Raw genomic sequence first — 21,456 nt, forward strand, 5'->3', positions numbered from 1 at the left:
AATTAGGTTTGCTTATGTATATATGAAGCTGTTTGTCCGATTAGGTTCGGTTTTTTTATATATGTAACTGTGTGACCGATTAGGTTTACTTTGGTATATATGTAAGTGTTTGACCGATTAGGTTACTTCTGCCCCGGGCAACGCCGGGTATATACAGCTCGTATATATATATATATATATATATATATATATATATACACACACACACACATATACATATATAGATATACATATATATATATATATGTATATTTTTTTTTTTGGGCTAAAAGCAAACCATGCAATAGAAAAATTAAGTATCTAAAATGGTTTGATTGATTTCATTGAAATGTGGTTATAAAAAAAAGAAAAGTTAATTTGAGTTTTATTTGTTATTTTTAGTTATCTACTTTCTTTGAACTAATGTTTCCATATACTAAGACTATTTAAATTTGAGTATTGCTTTGATCTAAGCTCTCCAAAACTTTGCATCCATGCAAGATTACAGATCAAATTATTAAAATCTGGTTGATGCTATAGTTTTTAAATGGTGTCCAATAAAAGAGACTATATTTATACCCAAAATTCCCATTTTTATTCCTACCTAGTACCTGTTTCAAAACTATATAGTTTCCTGTAAAATTACACTTTCCAATGTAGGAAAAGTAGGAGTTGATGCATGGTAGGAACACTTTACCCCATGCAACTGTAAGTAGCATTCAAGAGTAAGGAGTGCCAGTGAACTAATAATATTAGCTGCTGGTTAACAAAAAAATATACAGAAAAGTAAATAGCTACACAGTACTTCTAATACATCTGATTAACTGATCATACTATTTCCCAGGCAAAGATGGGTAACACAGTTACTGTATGTACATATTTCCAAAAGGTAACAAATGACTCCTAAGGACCATTGTATTAAACTTGTCATTTCTAAATGATAAGTGAATGTTGTATGTCATTTTTCACATTAATTTTTGTTAAAAAATAATAAATCCAAGCTGAGGGAATTTAAAGACAGACAGCACCAAAACCCAATTCAGGGACTGCAGATAAGCTGCAACAGATCAGTCTTAAGGTACACATATACACAAACATTTTTAAAGGCACTATATAAATAAAATGTATTATTACTATTATTATTATTAAGAACAGTAACTACAGAGCATAATAAACTGGATATATTAAAGACACAAACCTCCATCATAGGGTGAGTCAAAAAGAAGTTCCACATTTCAAACATTTATTCCACAAAACCGCTACAAGATAAAATAAATTTCACTACGACAAAAGAAAGGGTATACAAAACAGATTTTTTTCACTAGCTTTTAAAAATGTATCTTCAAGGTGGTGTCCATCAATCGCACAGAGTGAGATCAGGCAAACATGAAGGCCACCCGACATCGCCACGTAGGGAGATCAGCTTCCCCAGAAATATCTCCCACAAAACTTTCATGGATCTCTGCGTCGTATGAGCTGTTGCTCCATCTTGTTGAAACCAGGCATCTACCACATCCATTTCTTATAGTTGGGGCCACAAAAAGTTCTCTAGCATTTCAATGTAATGTTCTGAAGTGACGGTGACCGTTGCTCCCCCCTCCTCAAAAATGTAAAGGCCTACAATGCCAAATTCTGCAACGGCGCACCAAACTATAACATGCTCACTGTGCAGGGGTCTCTGATGAAGTTCACGAGGGTTGGTTTCAGCACAATAGAGAAAGTTTTGTTTATTTATGCAACCATTCAAATGGAAATGTGCTTCGGCACTGCATATGATGATGGCATCTGGAACGGTTTGCAGAATGTTTGCACACAACTCTCTACGGATCTCCCAGCCTCTCTCAGTGAGTTTCTGCAATACCATCATTTGGTATGGATGGAAATGAAGGTCCTCATATATATATATATATATATATATATATATATATATATATAGATATATATATATACACACACACACACACACACACACACCAACAAAAATACTATTCCCCATTTAACTTAAAAACTGAAATGTAGTAGTATTGAACATTAAGGGCAATAAGTATCCACTATGAGAGGTCATTTCAGTATATCAATATTTAGGGGTACATACAACCACTACAATAGAAAAATGAAATTATCCAAAATCTAAAAAAATGCTTTGATTGATTTAATTGAAATTTACTGCCCTTATAGAAAAAAGAAAGCTGATCTGTGTTGTCAGTTTATACAAATGAACACTGCCAGCAAAAGCAACAGGCGGGTACACAAAGAAGAAGAGAGATGTCCTGGACAAGAAAAGAGACAGAATCACATCTGGTGTGTATAAAGTGAGTTGTGATGTGGAAGGAGGAAAGTATGGAGACGCTCAAGGAAGATGAGGTTAGCAAACATGCCATAATGCTCGATGCAGGCACCATAGGCTGTGGCTATGAGCTTAGGTCTTCCTTTGCCAGAGGTATAAAAAGAAAAAGCGAGAGGAAGAGATAGAAAGAGAGGAGAAGAGAGTTACATCCTTGGATCCAAGACAAGCCAGGAGCAATGGCTAGAGTGTCTAACTTGCAAATGGACAAAATCAATTTGCCTACCTACAGAACAAATAGATCACAGAAGGGCAGAATGCCTCTACACATCCATCCATTTTCCCAATGGATTTATCTAGGGGAAGGTGGCAGTGAAGCTGGAGCCTTTCCCAGCAGGCATAATGAGTACAGCAGGACCAAGCCCTAGAGAGGGTGCCATTATACTGCAGGGTCAACACACACACTCGGCCAATTTAACAATTCTGTTCTGTTAGACTTGAGCACAGAATTCGATACTACAGATCATGATATTCTTGTGATATTTAGCCAGTGGTTAGGGCTTTCAGGTACTGTTTTAAATCATTATCATCATCATTATTATTGTTTTCACTTTACATGCTTCCATTAGGCCATATAATTTCAAAATATAATATAATTACCATAGCTATGCTGATGACACACAGCTCTATTTATCCATTGCGCCTAATGACCCACAAGCTCTAAACCCTTTAATCCACTGAATACTACTATAACAGAATGGATGAATATGAATTTTCTTAAAACTAAACAAGGGAAAAACAGATGTTAGTTAATGGCAGCAAAAAACAAAGTAGGAAATAGAATGAATCGTCTGGCCCTGCAAATTAAACCAGAGATCAAGAATGTATGTGTTATTATTGACTCTGACTTTAATTTCAGATTGCATATTAATAATATTACCAAGACTGCCTTCATCAATCTAAGGAAAATTGCAAGGGTGCGATCTCTTATAACATTTAAAAATGCTGAAAAATTAAAGGACTACCCAAGGATGTAAATCAGCAACAGCTTGTCCAGAATATAGCAGCAAGAATTTATTTTAATCAAAAGAAAAAATATGAGTATATATCCCCAATAATAATATCTTTACACTGGCTGACAGTGTTCTTTACAATTGATTTTTAAAATACTTCTACTTGTATATAAGGCTTTAAACAATCTTGCTCCTCCCTACATCTCAGAAATCTCAATCTTAGATCTGCAAATTCTGGTTTGCTTGTTATTCCTAGATCTAGGCATAAAAGAACTGGTGAAGCAGCATTCTGTTCTTGAGCACCTAAAATTTGTAATATAGTGGTACCTTGAGATACGAGTGCCCCAACATACATGAGTTTTTTGGGATATGAGCCGTCACTAGGTCGATTTTTTGCCTTGAGTTACGAGCCAAAGTTCGAGATACGAGCTATCAAAAGCTTGTCGCCACGAGGAACTGACGACGGAGGAGTTGACGGAACTACAGATGCAGCAACATATGGAGGTTCTGCAGGAGATTGGTATCGCAGAGGAGCCAGAGGCGGAGGAGGTTATCTCTTCAAGTGAGATAAAGGAAGTGCTGGCAATGTGGGAAAAAGTTTCGGACTTTATTGAAAAGAAACACCCTGAAAAAGTTGCAACTGGTCATGTAGCGGCTCTATTTAATGACACTTGCCTAACTCATTTCAGAAACATTCTAAAGGGGAGGACAGGTTTTTATTGAAATGCCCTGGAATGAAAGTGATGAAAGCGTGGCAAAAAAGAAAAAAACTACTGAAGAAGAAAATTAAGTTAAGCAAAAGTGAAGTGAAAGAAAAAAATAATAAAATACACTAATCGGCTCCGCCAACATCTGTTTATTTCTTTAGATTCTCTTATGTATTAGGTTTTATTTTGTTTGTATACAATATTTGTTCATTATAAGTACATTTTTCTTATGTTGAAAACATTTAACAAAAATTTTTTAATCTGGCTTTCCAGTAATTATATCCTAATATAGTGATCTGATTATAAGTTTAGCTCTTTGATGTGTTAATATGTACCCAGAATTAATCCATTGATTTTTTTATGTTACAGACCCACATCAAATGTATGTTTTTATTATGTAATAATAATAATAGCAGCTCACTACTCAAAGCTCTAAATGCAAGGACGATGAGAGATTCGAACCAGTGACCTTGAGGTTCCTAAGCGGTAGCTTTTCCACTGCACCATCTGAGACGGAACAGTGTTATATCTGAGATGGAACAGCGTTATCACTGTGACAACTAGTTGAAAATGAGAAGCGCAAACATACACGTATGCTAACGTCTTTTACTTTGTACCGATTGATAGTTGGGCTTCAGCAACATGTCAATTGAACAATTCCTTTTTCTTCGGTCTTATTCTTGAATAAAAGCATACGTATTTTAGCTGCATGTTCAGCATTTCTTGCCTCGCATTTCCTCTGTTAGTCTGTATTTACACAGATCATTGTAGACACAGATTTGAATGTATTTCAAATCATGGTATTTCATTACCTATATAATTCCTTACAAAAGCATCGCCAGATAAACACTTCAACACAGACTTGAACTGTGAGGACTGAAGCAGCAGATTGCCTTTATTTGACTGAATGTAGGGAGTAGTGTGTAGCAGGCTGCGGTCTGCTAATTCACACATTTGCAAAACAAAAGCATGCTGTCAATGAAGTGATAAGGACCTAAAAGCTTCATGCCGTATATTAGGAAAATTTAAGGAGGTCAGGGACAACAAAAACAAATCATAAGCTTCAGGGGCTCTAATGCTAAACGCTAGCACCACCTTATCACACATATTTTTCACATATGGCTACTACCTGGGAACTGTATATTGCATCTACATGATAAGCACACTGATGGTTAGGTATCACTTTGCAGTGTTACTCACAAATAGAAAATTTAAAAATGGGCCACCACTGCAAAATTTTCTGCTACTGCTACAAAATTATATAAATAATGAACATCCATAAACATTTACACTTCTGATCTTAACGCTTTCTGAAAACTGCGTATGGAAAAGGCTATTTTTAAAATTTAATTAATTTGTTAGAGTTTTTGTATAATTTTACTTTAAAGGTAATGCTCGCCAACTACTTTTGATGCTTTAGCAGTCTGCATAAAATCAATTTAATATCATACACTATTCAGATATATCTACTATCAATATATTGTCTTGAGCACTGTTATGATTACATAACAGCCAACATGATAACAAGATTTCCTCACGATTCTCCTGCACTGATAATCTGTCAAGCTTTTTGTTTATTATTGTTTGGACTTTCAAATCAATTGATTTGTTTAGCTAAATATCAAGTCTTTTGGATAATGAAAGATTACTCAAGTCTCCACTACACAACCTTCATACCCAATGCATCTTGCTGCATTTTCCAAACCAGCCTTATTCATTATATGATCGTAGCTCCACAATCAGCCTTTTTTTTTTTTTACTTGTTGTACGTATTTTAATTATCATACATCATAGCATAATGTTCAGATAGCGACACAACCAAAACTTTGCTGAGGTATGTGGGTTAATGCAGGCTGTTCATAAAATACAACTGTACCATATACAATTTCAGATTTGCTGTGTAAATGAAAGGTCTTGATAGGTTGGAAGATAAAAATACAATTTGGAATAACAATCAGAAAGTTTTAACAAAAAAAAACAAAAAAACAATTTTACCTGACAGTTGAGTCTGAAGAACCAGTAATGATAACTCTTTCATCATACTGAAGGCACAATACAGAGCCTGTATGTCCTGTAAGAACCCTTTTGCATTCCAGTGTATTCTTATCCCAAATCTATTAAAATAAATTAACAAAAAATTCTACAGAATTAAGCTTATTTACATTGTACACTGTATTATTGAAATAATTGTCATTAAAAAAATTTAAGAACTGGTTAAATCAAAAGTAAAACACAATCTGACTTGTGCTCAACAAATGTTTTCAGAGAACAAAGATCTGTTTTTGATATTTGCTAAATAAACTAATTTTGGGAAGAAAAAAAGACTCCAACAGTGTTGATGGCTACAGCAAAGAAGGGTTCAATAAGCTACTGAACCACTATAAACAACTGATGTTTGGGGGAAAAAACAATTATGTAATTTTTACCTGAAGTTTTTTGCTATAATGAATAAAAAGATATGAAAGCTAAAGTAGTGTAAATAATCAATGACACTCATACGAGTCTTCTGCATTGTTGCTTTTTTTTTTTTTTTTAAAGTCTAGTAATAGATAAGTTGTACTTGGGAGAACACTTTTTGTCCCCAATTGATGCAATAATCTAGAGCTTTTCAGCAAAAGCTGACTGCCTAATATATTTTTTTCATGCTATCATCAGCTTCCTTGAATGGGATGGGATTCAACTCTACAAAATTATAATTTGAGAGGATCATCAAAGGCATTTTACACATTTAATAATCAGTGAAATGCAGCAAAAATAGAATAAATCCAAATCCCAATCTATCTTCTATAACTATGGCAAACATTACATAACTGTTAACAGCAAATGTATAGTGTAAATAGCCAATGCCAAACTTATAAAAGCTTTTCTGAAACTTAAATAGCGTAGGTTTAATGTAAATAGTGAATGTTAAAAGTTATATAGTGAATGTTAAACTTGTATGCCAAATGCAAATTCTTAAATGTAAAATTCGACTGCCTATTGAAACATAGGAAGAGAGGATTCAAAGTAAAGTCTCTTAATTCAGTAGGAAAGTGATGCTCTACACAAGGAGAACTCAATTGCAGTTCTGACTGTCCATAGTGGCTGAAAATTTAATTCCAAACAGCTTCATAATTACAAGTCCGGCCTAACAGACAAAGGAGCTTGGTATTTATTTATATGGTTTGTTAGTAATTTCATCATTCCAAGTCAAAAACTATATATTTTTTGTTTTCTGAGAACTTTGCAGTATTGTTATGGTCCTTCTCTCTCATTTATTTCCAAAATATTTTATTAACACAGATACCTCATGATGCATATGTAATGTTTAAATGATAGCACATTAGCTGGAGAGCTGGTGGTTCCTTTGCCATTTACATCTCATTATTAACTGATGGCTGGTAAAGAAAACAAGCAATAATTAAAACCTAAAATGCCACAGTTTATAAGTAAAATCGGCAATTAAGTGTTTATTGAATTGTAACAACTAAAACTAAGCTAAAAAAACTACAGTTTTATTAGTAAATAAACAGTTCTAATTAAGAAACTTGTTAAAACGAAAACCTGTAGCCGTTATGGACCTCCAGGACTGTAACTGAATAGCCCTGTTCTATACCATCTAAAATAAGAAATCTGTGCTTTCTCAGAACTGGGAAGAACTCATTAAGGTAATTGCGTAAATATACTGAACGTGTATTCTATCTTTTTAGTTTACTAGCTGTTTTGTCATATACTATCTTTGGTAGTTCTTTCGTTCAGCCTGGACTGCTTTTAATGTGTAGTATTCTACTTAATATGTCATTTTCTGTTGTTTGATTTAGATGGACTTTCTTATGCTTTGCTTCCAAATATAAAGGATTAATTTAACAGTCCCAATATATCCAATCAATGATGGCTCTCACTACATGTAATCAAATCACATTATTAATAGGAATACTGATAAAACAATATCTGAAGCCAAGTCTAAAGGTAGTGCATTCCAGTCAGTGCCAGACAGCTAGGTAACTATATATTTGGGTTTGGCCAAATTTCAAAAATCCATATGGAGCTAAAACATTAGCATACCACTTATATGGTGAAAGGCTAAGGTCAGGTGTGATGAAAATTTGGTAAAAGGCATGCAAGGAACAGATGGTCATTGTAGACCTTGCCAAATGAAAATAGCTTTGGAGATTAGCATCACTTTACTGGTGAGAAACAAGTAAGAGAGTTGGAAGAGACTTGAAAAGGATTCACTAGAAACCGTCAGAGAAACTGTTATGCAGAGACTCAGAAACCAGGTACTTCAATCAATGGTGTTCTGTATTCCTATTCCCCTATAGGATCACCCCACCAAAGAGACCATAAGTAATTATGTGTATACAAGCTGAGTGTCTCCAAAATCTGAAACTTTGAGTTTACTTATTTATTTTTTTATTTTACTCCTGAGTGGATATGAATAAAATATGTGCAGACTCCAAAGAGTTTAATTCATTCTGATTGAAGGGGATATGGCCCTCTGTGAAGCACTGAGTGGCACAAGGCTACGACACACAATCAACGACTGGTTGTAGGTGGAAATGGTTGTGAAGTGCCACTAAGCAATAACGACTGCTTGACGAGACTAGGGTTGGGGTCCCCTGTGAAGCAGTGAATGGCACAAAGCACCATCACTTGATTGACAACCGGAAAACTCCACACCAAGGCTCTCATTAATAAAACTTCGCCTGGATTTGATTTATAAAATATGCATATTTCAATGCAATTTAGATTTAAAAATCATATTTACTTTGTAATTGTGTGGAAATGAGTGTGCCTCAAAAATCATATTGACACCACAGATGACATTAATGGAATTTAAATGCTTATGGTAAACAAAAGCAGCTTCATTATCACTAGATGAAAATATGCTGCCATGGCCCACTTAAAATTCACTACAGTACAGTCTGTACATTATATTCATCACTTTTGAGGTTTACCATATAGTAATAAAAAAAGATATTTGTTATCTGAAAAATGCATACCTTTATAGTATTATCTCGTAATCCACTGACAATCTTCTGATCATCATACTGTAAGCAGTAGACTCCCTTGCTTGTCTCACTGCGGCAATGGATTCGTTGTAAGCTGTGTCTACCACAGCGCCAATTAGACTCTATTGTCTGAAGAAAAATGTATAAAAAAATTGTAGATTAGTGAGCACAATAATTTCACTACAATTAATTACAATGTAAACACTTAAAAAATTACTAACTCTCTTCCAATAAAATCAGAAATTCATTGAATATATTGGTAAAAAGCTACAACAGTAGTTAATTATATTCTTATCACCCCTTATACCACATATTGCTACTTCACTTCAGATAAAAAAAAAAAAAAAAAAGATTCTTCTTTTATTTGCAACTTAGCAAATTAGTTTACAAAGACACACCAGTAGTATAAAATGTCGCCATTATCCTTATCAAAATTTTTTGACAGGTGTATGTTCTGCCCCCCCTGGCATTTCCAGTACCCACCTGATGCCACCTGGTTAATGGACGTTCCCACGCTCTGGTCTCTACCCGTTGTTGGGCGATGGTTTGACAGGCATCAGACATTTTATCAGTCGTCCGAATGGAATTGGTCGGCCAATCTTGGCCGAGGTCTTAAAAATGGGCTGGTCAGCTTTGTAAGCCGAGACTGATCTTCGGGGACCTGTAAGATGTCACAAGGTAAGTCAGCAATGGGGCGGAGCAGGCATCCTACTCCTATGTGTGTACAGCGCCTGTATGTACAGAGAGTACAGACAGTGTGAGTGACAGACCCAGAGAAAGGATGTACAAGAAAGCTTTAGAGAGAATCTATTATACACCCAAGGAGCCTGGCAGTTTTGGTGGTATTAACAGCTTCATGAGAAATGCATCAAGTTGTGGAGAACATGTCAAGCGAAAAGACGTGTTGGAATGGATGAGTGGACAATATACTTACAGTGTGCACAAACCAGCATGGCTGAGGTTCAAGAGAAACAGAACAATTGTTTCAACGGTTGATGACCAGTGTCAAGCAGATTTGGTAGTGATGTCTTATTACTCACAATTCAATGATGGATATAAATTTATCCTCACGTGTATCGATGTGCTCTCAAAATATGCTTGGGCTGTGCCATTAAAGGCCAAGACAGGAAAAGAAGTTTCTCAGGGTTTAAGTTTGATCTTTAGACAGGGTAGAGTTCCTAAGAAACTACAGACAGACCAAGGCAAAGAATTTCATAACACATTGGTACAAAAACTACTAAAACAGAACAAGATTGCACATTTTGTCACGAACAGTGATGTGAAGGCCAACATAGTAGAATGATTCAATAGGACCATAACGGTATATTACCGTGAATTGCATCATTTTATTCCATGTAACAGGGTGCCTCTAGAATGTTCCAACAAGGCCCTGGTACACGCGCCTTATCTCAAAAAGCAGCAACAGATGTTTAGTGTCCCCCTGACGAATGTTAATTTTTGTAAAGAAGACTAGAATTCCATTTTACCATTTAGTTTATGGGGCTCTAATAGAATAACATACAATAATGCATAATCATAATAATATACATATTTTAAAAGTACACGTTTTACTTTTGCTCTTCTGCCCGGATGCGAACTCCACTCTGCTGGCTTAGAAAACGACAGCTCTATGTGTGTGCCAGCGGCCAATAACATAGCAACCATTTATAAATTAAATAGGGTATGCATCAAAATAATGCCTTTTTCTTCTTTTTAAGGCAGAAGTTAATCATGCCCGGAATAAAAATTAAATTTGAAGATCTTGGTATTGTAAGGGTAAAACGCAGCTGGCATATAGAAACCAAAAAAAAAAAAAAACACAATAAAAGCTGTGTATGACAAGCATGTGTTAACTAAACATTTTGTGTCGTTACCTTTTGGTTACTGATTCTGAGAAAAAAATTAAAAACAATTATTATTTATTTATTATTTATAATGTATCTTCAGTGGACTGAACAACTGCGAAAAATCTTTTTTTGTGAAAACATTACTACAATCGGGGAAGAAAATGATGTCTCACCAACCACAAAATATCCTCTATTGTTATTCCGTTTGGCATGCTCTCTATAGAGAATTGATGAAAACAATCAGATGTATAAAATTTATAGAAGATCACCCTGACTCCCTAAGTGACAACTCATTGTTACCCTGTGATAAAATAAACTTAGTTGTCGTGGATGATCTCATGCAATCTACCTATAAAAGTAATGAGTTTAAAGTTCAGGGTTTGTAGTAGGGGCTTTTGGCGTCCGCTTTTTGAACAAGATCCCTATATTGTTCAGAATATTTTTGCCAGGGAAAACAAAGCCGTACTATAGCATTAAATGCAAAATACATTGTTTTGTTTAAGAATCGGAGAGACAAACAACAGATATCAATATTGGCCTGTCAGATGTATCCTAGTTTATTAATAAATGGTTGCAATGCACCAAAATAATGCTTTTTTTCTTCTTTTTAAGGCACAAGTTAATCATGCCAGGAATAAAAAGACTAATTAAACGTGAACACACATTCATGAATTATATTCATAAATATTAACGCGTTACAGGGTTTTTATTTATTTATTCACAAAACCGTCTGCCCTAGCGTGTCTTACCAACTTCTAGGCGTATCATAAATTAAATTGTGTGTATTCCATTTTTACCATTTAGTTTATGGGGATATAATAGAATAACATACACTAATGCATAATTATAATAATATGCACATTTTAAAAGTTCAGGTCTTACTTTTGCTCTTCTGCCCGGACGTGAAACCCGATCTCCTGGCTTGGAAATCGACAGCGCTATGCGTGCGACACCATTGTATGTGCTACGATGATATTGTCTGTTACTGTTAAATTCATATGCTAACAAAGTTTTCATTGACACCCCAGTTCATAATTTTTTTTCAGTCACACCATATTGCCTTTTAGCCATAGACTCTTCACATTCCCAGCGCCTTGTGTGTATCCTGATTGGCCATTCTGAACGTGGGAAGTGCTCGATGCACTCCGTGCATGCCCCAACAGCATGGTGTAATTCCAATGGTTAGCTTAACATGAGGCATGTGTTTGTTGATTGGTTAAAAATGTTTGCGGGTTATCTTAAAACATTTTGATTGGCCCCAGCGTTGTAAAAGCCTCGCCAAAAAGCATATTTAAGGACGGATATTTGAACTCGAAGGCCCTGGCGCCTCAATAACAAAAATTGGGTAAGTTGTGCTGTTTTTTTTTTCCTTTCCTTTTCTGTCTCTCTTTGGTCTTTGGGTAAGATCAAGCACAGGTGGCCATCTCCTTATGACGGAGACTGAGCAGGACGGCTGAGTCCACCACTCTCAAAGTCACAAAGGAGACACCAACGCTTGTTTTACAGGTGACAATTCTTTTAACCGAGTTGAAGTAGGTTGGCTGAGTCCACCACTTTTGCAAGGTTCTTACTGGCCCCGTTTTATCCCGTCCGTGTGTCGGTTGGTCAGTGGAGCGTTCTTGCTTCTCCATCACGGAGACTGGCTGAAAAGTCCGAGCCACTGTGCGGCATCGGCGCTTACTGGTCCCACTCACCCGGTCAGTGGAGCGCTCTTGCTTCTCCATCACGGAGACTGGCTGAAAAGTCAGAGGCACAGTGCGTCATTAGCGTTTACTGATCCCGCTTACCCTGTCAGTGTGTCGCTTGGTCAGTGGAGTGTTCTTGCTTCTCCATCACGGAGACGCACCACTATCTCCTTTTGTTTTACTAGAAAGAAGCACAACATGAATTCCGCTACAACAAAACCTAACGCTAAAGAAGAGACCAGTGTCATCATTATAGAAGATAACCAGTCGGTAGAACGTGAACCTGAACCAGAGAAATCTAAACGGGTCATTTGAATGTATGCCCGTCTAAAAACGGTCTTGGGCTTATAGACACAGCTTATTTATGCTCCAGAGGCCTAGAAAGGAAAGACTTGTGTCCTGTGTGCATGCTATGCTAAAAATATATAATCTCCCTTGTTTTAAATGAGTGAAGAATGATGTGGATGATATTATATCGAGTTTGAGCAGGGAGAGATACTCATTGATGCTTACGCACAACTGATTCAGCGTGTGAAGAACAGCTTTTTGTGGTCGACTCTGTTCCAAACAGAGAAAATAGGCTTGCATAATTTAGTGAAATACAAATACAGTGATCCCTCGCTATATCGCGCTTCGCCTTTCGCGGCTTCACTCTATCGCAGATTTTATATGTAAGCATATTTAAATATATATCGCGGATTTTTTGCTGGTTCGCGGATTTCTGAGGACAATGGGTCTTTTAATTTCTGGTACATGCTTCCTCAGTTGGTTTGCCCAGTTGATTTCATACAAGGGACGCTATTGGCAGATGGCTGAGAAGCTACCCAACTTACTTTCTCTCTCTCTCTCTCTTGCGCTGACTTTCTCTGATCCTGACGTAGGGGGTGTGAGCAGGGGGGGCTCTTCGCACACCTAGATGATACGGACGCTCGTCTGAAAATGCTGAAAGATTATCTTCACGTTGCTACCTTCTGTGTGCAGCTGCTTCGTGAAGCGACATGCTGCACGGTGCTTCGCATACTTAAAAGCTCAAAGGGCACGTATTGATTTTTGACTTTGTTTTTCTCTGTCTCTCTCTCTCTCTCTCTCCCTGCTCCTGACGGAGGGGGTGTGAGCTGCTGCCTTCAACAGCTTTGTACCGGCGGTGCTTCGCATACTTAAAAGCCAAACAGCCCTATTGATTTGTTTGCTTTCCTCTCTGTTTCCTTTGAAGAGGAAGATATGTTTGCATTCTTTTAATTGTGAGACAGAACTGTCATCTCTGTCTTGTCATGGAGCACAGTTTAAACTTTTGAAAAAGAGACAAATGTTTGTTTGCAGTGTTTGAATAACGTTCCTGTCTCTCTACAACCTCCTGTGTTTCTGCGCAAATCTATGACCCAAGCATGACAATATAAAAATAACCATATAAACATATGGTTTCTACTTCGCGGATTTTCTTATTTCGCGGGTGGCTCTGGAACGCAACCCCCGCGATGGAGGAGGGATTACTGTATATAAAACATATGCTGGCTTAAACACTTTATTATGGGTAATACAGACTCATGGCTGGGGTTGGATCTGGTTTGCAATTTGTTTGTGTTCTCATACTTATATACAATTTTTGTGTTTTGTTTTTTTTTTCAAATGGGTTACTGATCTATATACAAATAAGCTTGTGTGACTTTTTTTTTGGTGCTGTTTCTCCTGCTTTATTCATACTTTAAATTTTTTTTAATGTATTGCACACAGTGTGTAACTCTGAAAGTGAAGACCACGTCTTAATTGCTATGTTTGGAATTTTGCTTCAATAAACTTGTTGTTTTAAACCACCTGGTATCTTTTCTCTCCTTTATGAATCATTTTATAACAGATGGGTTGGGTAGGATCATGAGGTAAAGAATGCAAACTGTGTGTGTCCTTGACTCATTCAATAAAATTATTGGTTTTAAGACACCTTGGTATCTTCTACTTTATGATTTTGCTTTATAAAGGGTATGGTTTGGAATGTGGGTTAGGTAACGGGATGCCCATGGTGTGTTTGGGCTGTACTGCCAGGTTCCTTGGGTGTGTAATAGATTCTATCTAAAGCCCTCTTGCACGTCCTATCTGAAAGTTATTGTTTTTAAGACACCTTGGTATCTTTTTTCTCTTTTTTTATAAATCATTTTATAACAGAGATGGACTGGGTAGGATCATGAGGTAAAGAATGCAAACTGTGTTTCCTGTTTTTGGGTAAGTCCGTTCCACCAATGTCACTTCCTAGTCTCTGGACAGGTCTATTGTCTTGGCTAGCTGAATGGTTGAATGATGCTATCGTGTTGCTAGAAAAAGTCCTGGTTGATGAATTACTCGGCAGTGTTACATAAAATCCATGTCTGACTTTAGACATTTTTTCTTGCTTTCTCAACTCCTTATGTCTTTCACTTCTGAAGCCTTGACCCAACTGTTAAATGTCTTGTCCCAACCAAGCCATTTTACCAACACATCGCTTGTTTCTACCACGCCCACCTTGTTAGCATCGGGGTTTATTTTTTGTAACTTCTGCATAAAATGTCCCTTGAATTTCATCACCTGCATAATATTTTAGTTTATATACACGTTTGAGTCATTTAAAACAGTCCACGATAATAAATATTTCATCTGTAAATGACTGCTCATAGCCTTTTTCGAATATGCCTTTTAATTTTGAAACTCTGACATGATCACCAATTTTCAAAGTGCACGGAGTAGATTTTCTTTGCACTGCCCTGCCATAGACTGTTTTCCAAACACTCAGAGCATTTTCTGGAGTCATATCTACACGTCTTGTTTTAATCGTGGTGTGAAAACTGTGAATCATTCTACTATACTGGCCTTTACATCACTGTTCGTGACAAAATGTACAATCTTGTTCTGTTTTAGAAGTTTTTGTACCAATGTGTTATGAATTCTTTGCCTTGGTCTGTCTGTAGTTTCTTAGGAACTCTACCCTGTCTAAAGATCAAACTTAAACCCTGAGAAACTTCTTTTCCTGTCTTGGCCTTTAAAGGCACAGCCCAAGCATATTTGGAGAGCACATCGATATACGTGAGGATAAATTTATATCCATCATTGAATTTTGAGTAATAAGACATCAATCTGCTTGCCACTGGTCATCAACCGTTGAAACAATTGTTCTGTTTCTCTTGGACCTCAGCCGTGCTGGTTTGTGCACACTGTAAGTATATTGTCCACTCATCCATTCCAACAAGTTTTTTCGCTTGACATTTTCCCCACGACTTGATACATTTCTCATAAAGCTGTTAATACCATCAAAACTGCCAGGCTCCTTGGGTGTGTAATAGATTCTCTCTAAAGCTTTCTTGTACATCCTCTATGTGGGTCTGTCATTCACGCTCTCTGTACATACAGGTGTTGTACACACATAGGAGTAGGATGTCTGCTCCGCCCCATTGCTGACTTACCTTTTGACACCTTACAGGTCCCCGAAGGTCAGTCTCGGCTTACAAAGCTGACCAGCCCATTTTCAGGATCTCGGCCAAGATTGGCCGACCAATTCCATTCGGACAACTGACAAAATGTCTGATGCCTGTCAAACCATCGCCCGACAACGGGTAGAGACCAGAGGGTGGAAACGTCCATTAACCAGGCGGCATCAGGTGGGTACCGGAAATGCCAGGGGGGAGGGACATACACCTGTCAAAAACATTTTGATAAGGACAATGGTGACATTTTATACTACTCACACCTTACAAGGTGATATTGCCTATAAATAATTTTGCAATATTTTTAGGCAGTTTCACAATACACAATAAATATCCCAATATTTTGAAATATCCTCTAAAGAACTTCATAAATGCTTGATTATACCCCTTTGATTCATACAATCACAACAATAATATGACTCTAGTAGTCCTTGTAAGATGCAACATATGTCGTCATTAATTCTTGTTTATATTCATTAGTGGTGGAATTGAAATTAAATTTCATTGAAATTTTAATGAAATTTAATATTTTGGATGTGCCAATGAACACTGGAAAAAGTGCTGTTAGTGCATATGAGGTGCAATGCATAGCCTTCTATTCATTAAAACTTTGCAGCATAAATAAAAGATTGCTTTACATGAATAAACTAACAATACTGTGTCTGTAAAATGTGGATTGGATTTCAAGGGGAGTCATGAATTGTCTGTAACACAAACGACTTTTAAATATAAATACGGTTGTAAGTTTATCTGCTAGCAGAAAAGCTTGGACCAAATGACAACTCTGGAGTCATGCCATCTATATGTTCTATTAGCAGAGTTAAAAAGGAGTGCTGAGCTGTTATCTCATCACCACCTGGTTCCAAGCTAGATCAGAGAGAGGAAGCGTCTGTGGCACAAACCTGGCATAGCCAAGCAGGTAGTGAGCATTTACTGGGAAAGGCAAAAGCCTTTGTTTGGGATGAGTTCAATTTAAACCTTTAAAAGATATCCTACTGTATCACAGGCAATGTCAGGTACATAGAGTTTGAAAGAAGGAAGCTGGAAGAATCTGTAGATAAGTGATACTGCCAATAATGGTAGAAAATCTATAATGCTTTGACAGGTATCAAGGGGGAAAAAAAATAAGTTAAATTAAGAGGCCAAGGAGGTAGCAGCTGCTTAACTATTTAAGGCAAAGGCACAAGGTAGAAGTCTGGCAAAACAATGAAGAACAAATATCAGGTGGACCCAAATAGGTTTTAACAAGTCATTTCACAAGTCAGCTTCAGACTGTAAAATTCAGCCAATAAATAAGGTTTGAATATTAAAATAAAAAATAAGTAAATACTCAAATACATTAGAACCTACAGTAAAATAATCATTCTGGCTCTTATATGTATGTCTGTATCTGCATTTGTACACTTAACAATTATGGTACTTGCGACAGCAACAAGAACAAAACTCAGCTCAGCATGGAAAAATCCTAGGATTCCTTCTAATTAACCAGTAGTTTGTTTTTATTAAGTGTGAATGGGGCCTATGGCACCTGAAAAAATTAACACAGCTTTAAAATACTCTTGGCCTGATATTTGGAGTGCACAAATGTGGTGCTGAATGGATGCTGGCATTTTTCAGCTTGCTATGACTATGAAATGCTAAATTGCACCTGAAAATAAAGCAATTGTGTAACTGGAATCCTTAATTAGGAAACCAAGGAAAATATTTCCAAACATTTACCAGATTACAGGTTTGTAAAAAGTTCCTGTAAAGCACTGAATTTCTGATGAACAGAAGTCATAGAGAATACATGCAATTCACACTACTGTCTTCTCACTAGAAATGACCAGAATTTAGGGAAATGAACGTTCTATTTGAAATTGTGATATTAAAAATCTTACCAATCCTTGTCAATATTTAAGAACAACCCAAAATTCATGCTACCAGGAAATGAAATATGGACAGACACAAAAACAACTTAGATTTAAGCATGAGCTTCTATTATACACTGAAAATACACGTCCAGTCTGAGAATGTAGACCAAAAAAATCTGGAACCAAGAACATTAGCACAACACCAAGTGTGCTTAATTGACTTTCATCATACCACCACTTTGCACTTTTTAATAAATAAATGTTTGAAGGCTATATGCATTACATATTAAAACGGGTCACTGTGAAATGTATTATCATACAAGAGAATGTTACTGTTACCACACATACAACACAGGATGAGGGAGTCATTACTGCAATTATGATACATTTGAAAAGCATCACAGAAAATCAATCACCATCAATTACCATCAAAGAAATTTCATGAATAAGGTATGCTCCATTTTTTTTAAATGTAAAATACTGAAATATTTAAAAAAGGCATATTCTTAATTTGAAAACTTCACTGTTATACAGATCCAATTTTATAGTAAAAAGAGCTGTTCTACCCAATTGCAGGAAGAGTGAAAAATATATGTTACATGCACAAAGTAAATAAAAAGATATGACATTTATGACCTCCCAATTGCAACAGAAAGACATTTTTTTAGTATTATTTAACATCTAGTGTTTAAATTAACATATATACACACATATATACATATAGATATATACATACATATATATAAAAAAATCACACACACACACTGTATCACAGACCTTCGCTTCTATATATAAACTGCTCAAAAAAATTAAAATAACACTTTGAAAACACATCAGATCTCAATGGGGAAAAATCCTGCTGGATATCTATACTGCTATAGACTGGGTAATGTGTAAGGAACAAAAGCATGCCACATCATTTGATGGAAATGAAAACTATCAACCTACAGAGTGCAGGAAAAGCAAAGTGCAAAAATGATATGGCAGGCTAGTAAATTATGCAGAAATTTCATTGAAGCAACTCGAAATCGTACTCTGTAGTTTGTATGGCCCCCACATGCTTGTATGCATGCTCCTAATTTGATGATGGATGGTGTCCTGGGGGGATCTCCTCCCAGATATGGACCAGGGCATCACTGAGCTCCTGGACAGTCTCAGGTGTAACCTGGTGGTATCGGATGTACCAAAACATAATGTCCCAGAGATGTTCTATTGGATTTAGGTCAGGTGAGCATAGGGGCCAGTCAATAGTATCAATTTCAACATATTCTCACCACATGAGGCCGGGCATTGTTGTGCACCAGGAGGAACCCAGGACCCACGGCACCAGAATAGGGACTGAAAATGGATTTCATCTCGATACCTAATGGCAATCAACGTACCGTTGTCTAGCCTGTAGAGGTCTGTGCGTCCCTCCATGGATATGTCTCCCCAGACCATCACTGACCCACCACTAAACCAGTTATGCTGAACGATGTTACAGGCAGCATAACATTCTCCATGGCTTCTCCAGTCCCTTTCATGTCTGTCACATGTGCTCAGGGTGAACTTGCTCTCATCTGTGAAAAGCACAGGGTGCCAGTGGTGGACCAGCCAATTCTGGTATTCTATGGCAAATGCCAATCGGACTCCACAGTGCCGGGCAGTGAGCACAGGGCCCACTAGAGGAGGTCGGGCCCTCAGGCCATCCTCATAAAGTCTGCTTCTGATTGTTTGGTTAGAGACATACACACCAGTGGCTTGCTGGGGGTCATTTTGTAGGACTCTGGGCAAGCAGGAACAGGAGCAAAGGAACAGCTACCGGTCCTGTTGATGGGTTAAGGACCTTTTACGGCCCTGTCCAGCTCTGGTAGAGTAACTGCCTGTCTCCTGGAATCTCCTCCATGCTCTTGAGATTGTGCTGGGAGACACAGCAAACCTTCTGGCAATGGCACATACTGATGTGCCATCCCGGAGAAGATGGACTACCTGTGCAACCTCTGTAGGGTCCAGGTATCGCCTCATGCTACCAGTAGTGACACTGACCGTAGCCAAATGCAAAACTAGTGAAATAACAGATGAGGAGGGAAAAATGTCAGTGGCCTCCACCTGTTAAACCATTCCTGTTTTGGGGGTCGTCTCATTTTTGCCCCTCTAGTTTTTTTTTTTGTAACAATTCTTATCAAATCTACTACTTTGTTTCCTTATAATTACCTGTTTATATATTATAGTCTTTAAAGATTAAAGTTTGATAGCATTAGAGGATGCTCTCTACACTTTTTTGGCTATCTAGACTAACTTACAAGCACAATTTTAGACTTTAAATATAACACCAGGTCATGTCACTTACAGAAATGCTCAAGATGATTCTGCACTTATCAGGTGTATCGATAAGGGGGGTGAGACAGAGTATAGGAGTCAGGTGGAGAAATTTGTTTCTTGGTGCAAAGACAATTGTCTGCAACTTAACATCAGCAAAACCAAGGAGGTGATTACTGACTTTCGCCGCACCAAAGAGCCTCCATGTCAAATCAATATTCTTAGGAGTCCACATCAATGACACGTTGGAATAGTCACGTACCACAGCGGATCTGTAGAAGAAAGGGCAGGGGAGGCTGCGCTGAGCCGATAACATCACTTCAAGAGTGGTCAACCAAACCAACAAACTAATCAAAAGGGCATGCTCAGTTATGGGATGTACTCTTGATCCACTTAAAGTAGTAGCAAAAGAGGAAGTTACAAAAAAAACAGTGTCATTATGAACAATGCTGCACATCCCCTCTCTGACACACTAACACTAAGAACTTTCAGCCAACAAATAATTCAGCAGGCGTGTGTCAAGAAATGCTACTAGGGCTCCTTTATACCAGCAGCAACATACCTGTGCAATGCCTCACTGTAACTGTCAAGTCAGAAATGATTTCTTTTTAAAGTTTCTTCCTTTTTAGTTATCCTGGTATATGTTCAGACCGTAAGGGATGTGTGTGTGTGTGTGTGTGTATGTATATATATATATATATACACACACACACACACACACATATATAGTGCATCCGGAAAGTATTCACAGCGCATCACTTTTTCCACATTTTGTTATGTTACAGCCTTATTCCAAAATGGATTAAATTCATTTTTTTCCTCAGAATTCTACACACAACACCCCATAAAGACAATGTGAAAAAAGTTTACTTGAGGTTTTTGCAAATTTATTAAAAATTAAAAAACTGAGAAATCACATGTACATAAGTATTCACAGCCTTTGCTCAATACTTTGTCGATGCACCTTTGGCAGCAATTACAGCCTCAAGTCTTTTTGAATATGATGCCACAAGCCCGGCACACCTATCCTTGGCCAGTTTCGCCCATTCCTCTTTGCAGCACCTCTCAAGCTCCATCAGGTTGGATGGGAAGCGTCGGTGCACAGCCATTTTAAGATCTCTCCAGAGATGTTCAATCGGATTCAAGTCTGGGCTCTGGCTGGGCCACTCAAGGACATTCACAGAGTTGTCCTGAAGCCACTCCTTTGATATCTTGGCTGTGTGCTTAGGGTCATTGTCCTGCTGAAAGATGAACCGTCGCCCCAGTCTGGGGTCAAGAGCGCTCTGGAGCAGGTTTTCATGCAGGATGTCTCTGTACATTGCTGCAGTCATCTTTCCCTTTATCCTGACTAGT

The 21,456-nt window shown here is 37.3% G+C and overlaps 1 protein-coding gene across 4 annotated transcripts in view; it reads right to left on the reverse strand.

Moving 5' to 3' along the window:
• LOC114647259 (beta-TrCP) overlaps window positions 1–21,456 on the reverse strand; it is a 268,372-nt gene that overhangs the window by 55,267 nt on the left and 191,649 nt on the right. For all 4 annotated transcript variants that reach the window (XR_007934027.1, XM_028795911.2, XM_051922177.1 and 1 more), the window contains 2 exons: window positions 8,966–9,103; window positions 5,979–6,097 (listed from right to left, as the gene is read on the reverse strand). Coding sequence is in view for 3 of the 4 variants with exons in the window: in XM_028795911.2 (XP_028651744.1) it covers window positions 5,979–6,097; window positions 8,966–9,103 (257 nt within the window). In the remaining variant the exon portion in view is untranslated. The remainder of the gene's footprint in view (window positions 1–5,978; window positions 6,098–8,965; window positions 9,104–21,456) is intronic.

The sequence above is a fragment of the Erpetoichthys calabaricus genome, chromosome 2, assembly GCF_900747795.2.
Source record: "Erpetoichthys calabaricus chromosome 2, fErpCal1.3, whole genome shotgun sequence".
Taxonomy (NCBI): Eukaryota; Metazoa; Chordata; class Cladistia; order Polypteriformes; family Polypteridae; genus Erpetoichthys; species Erpetoichthys calabaricus.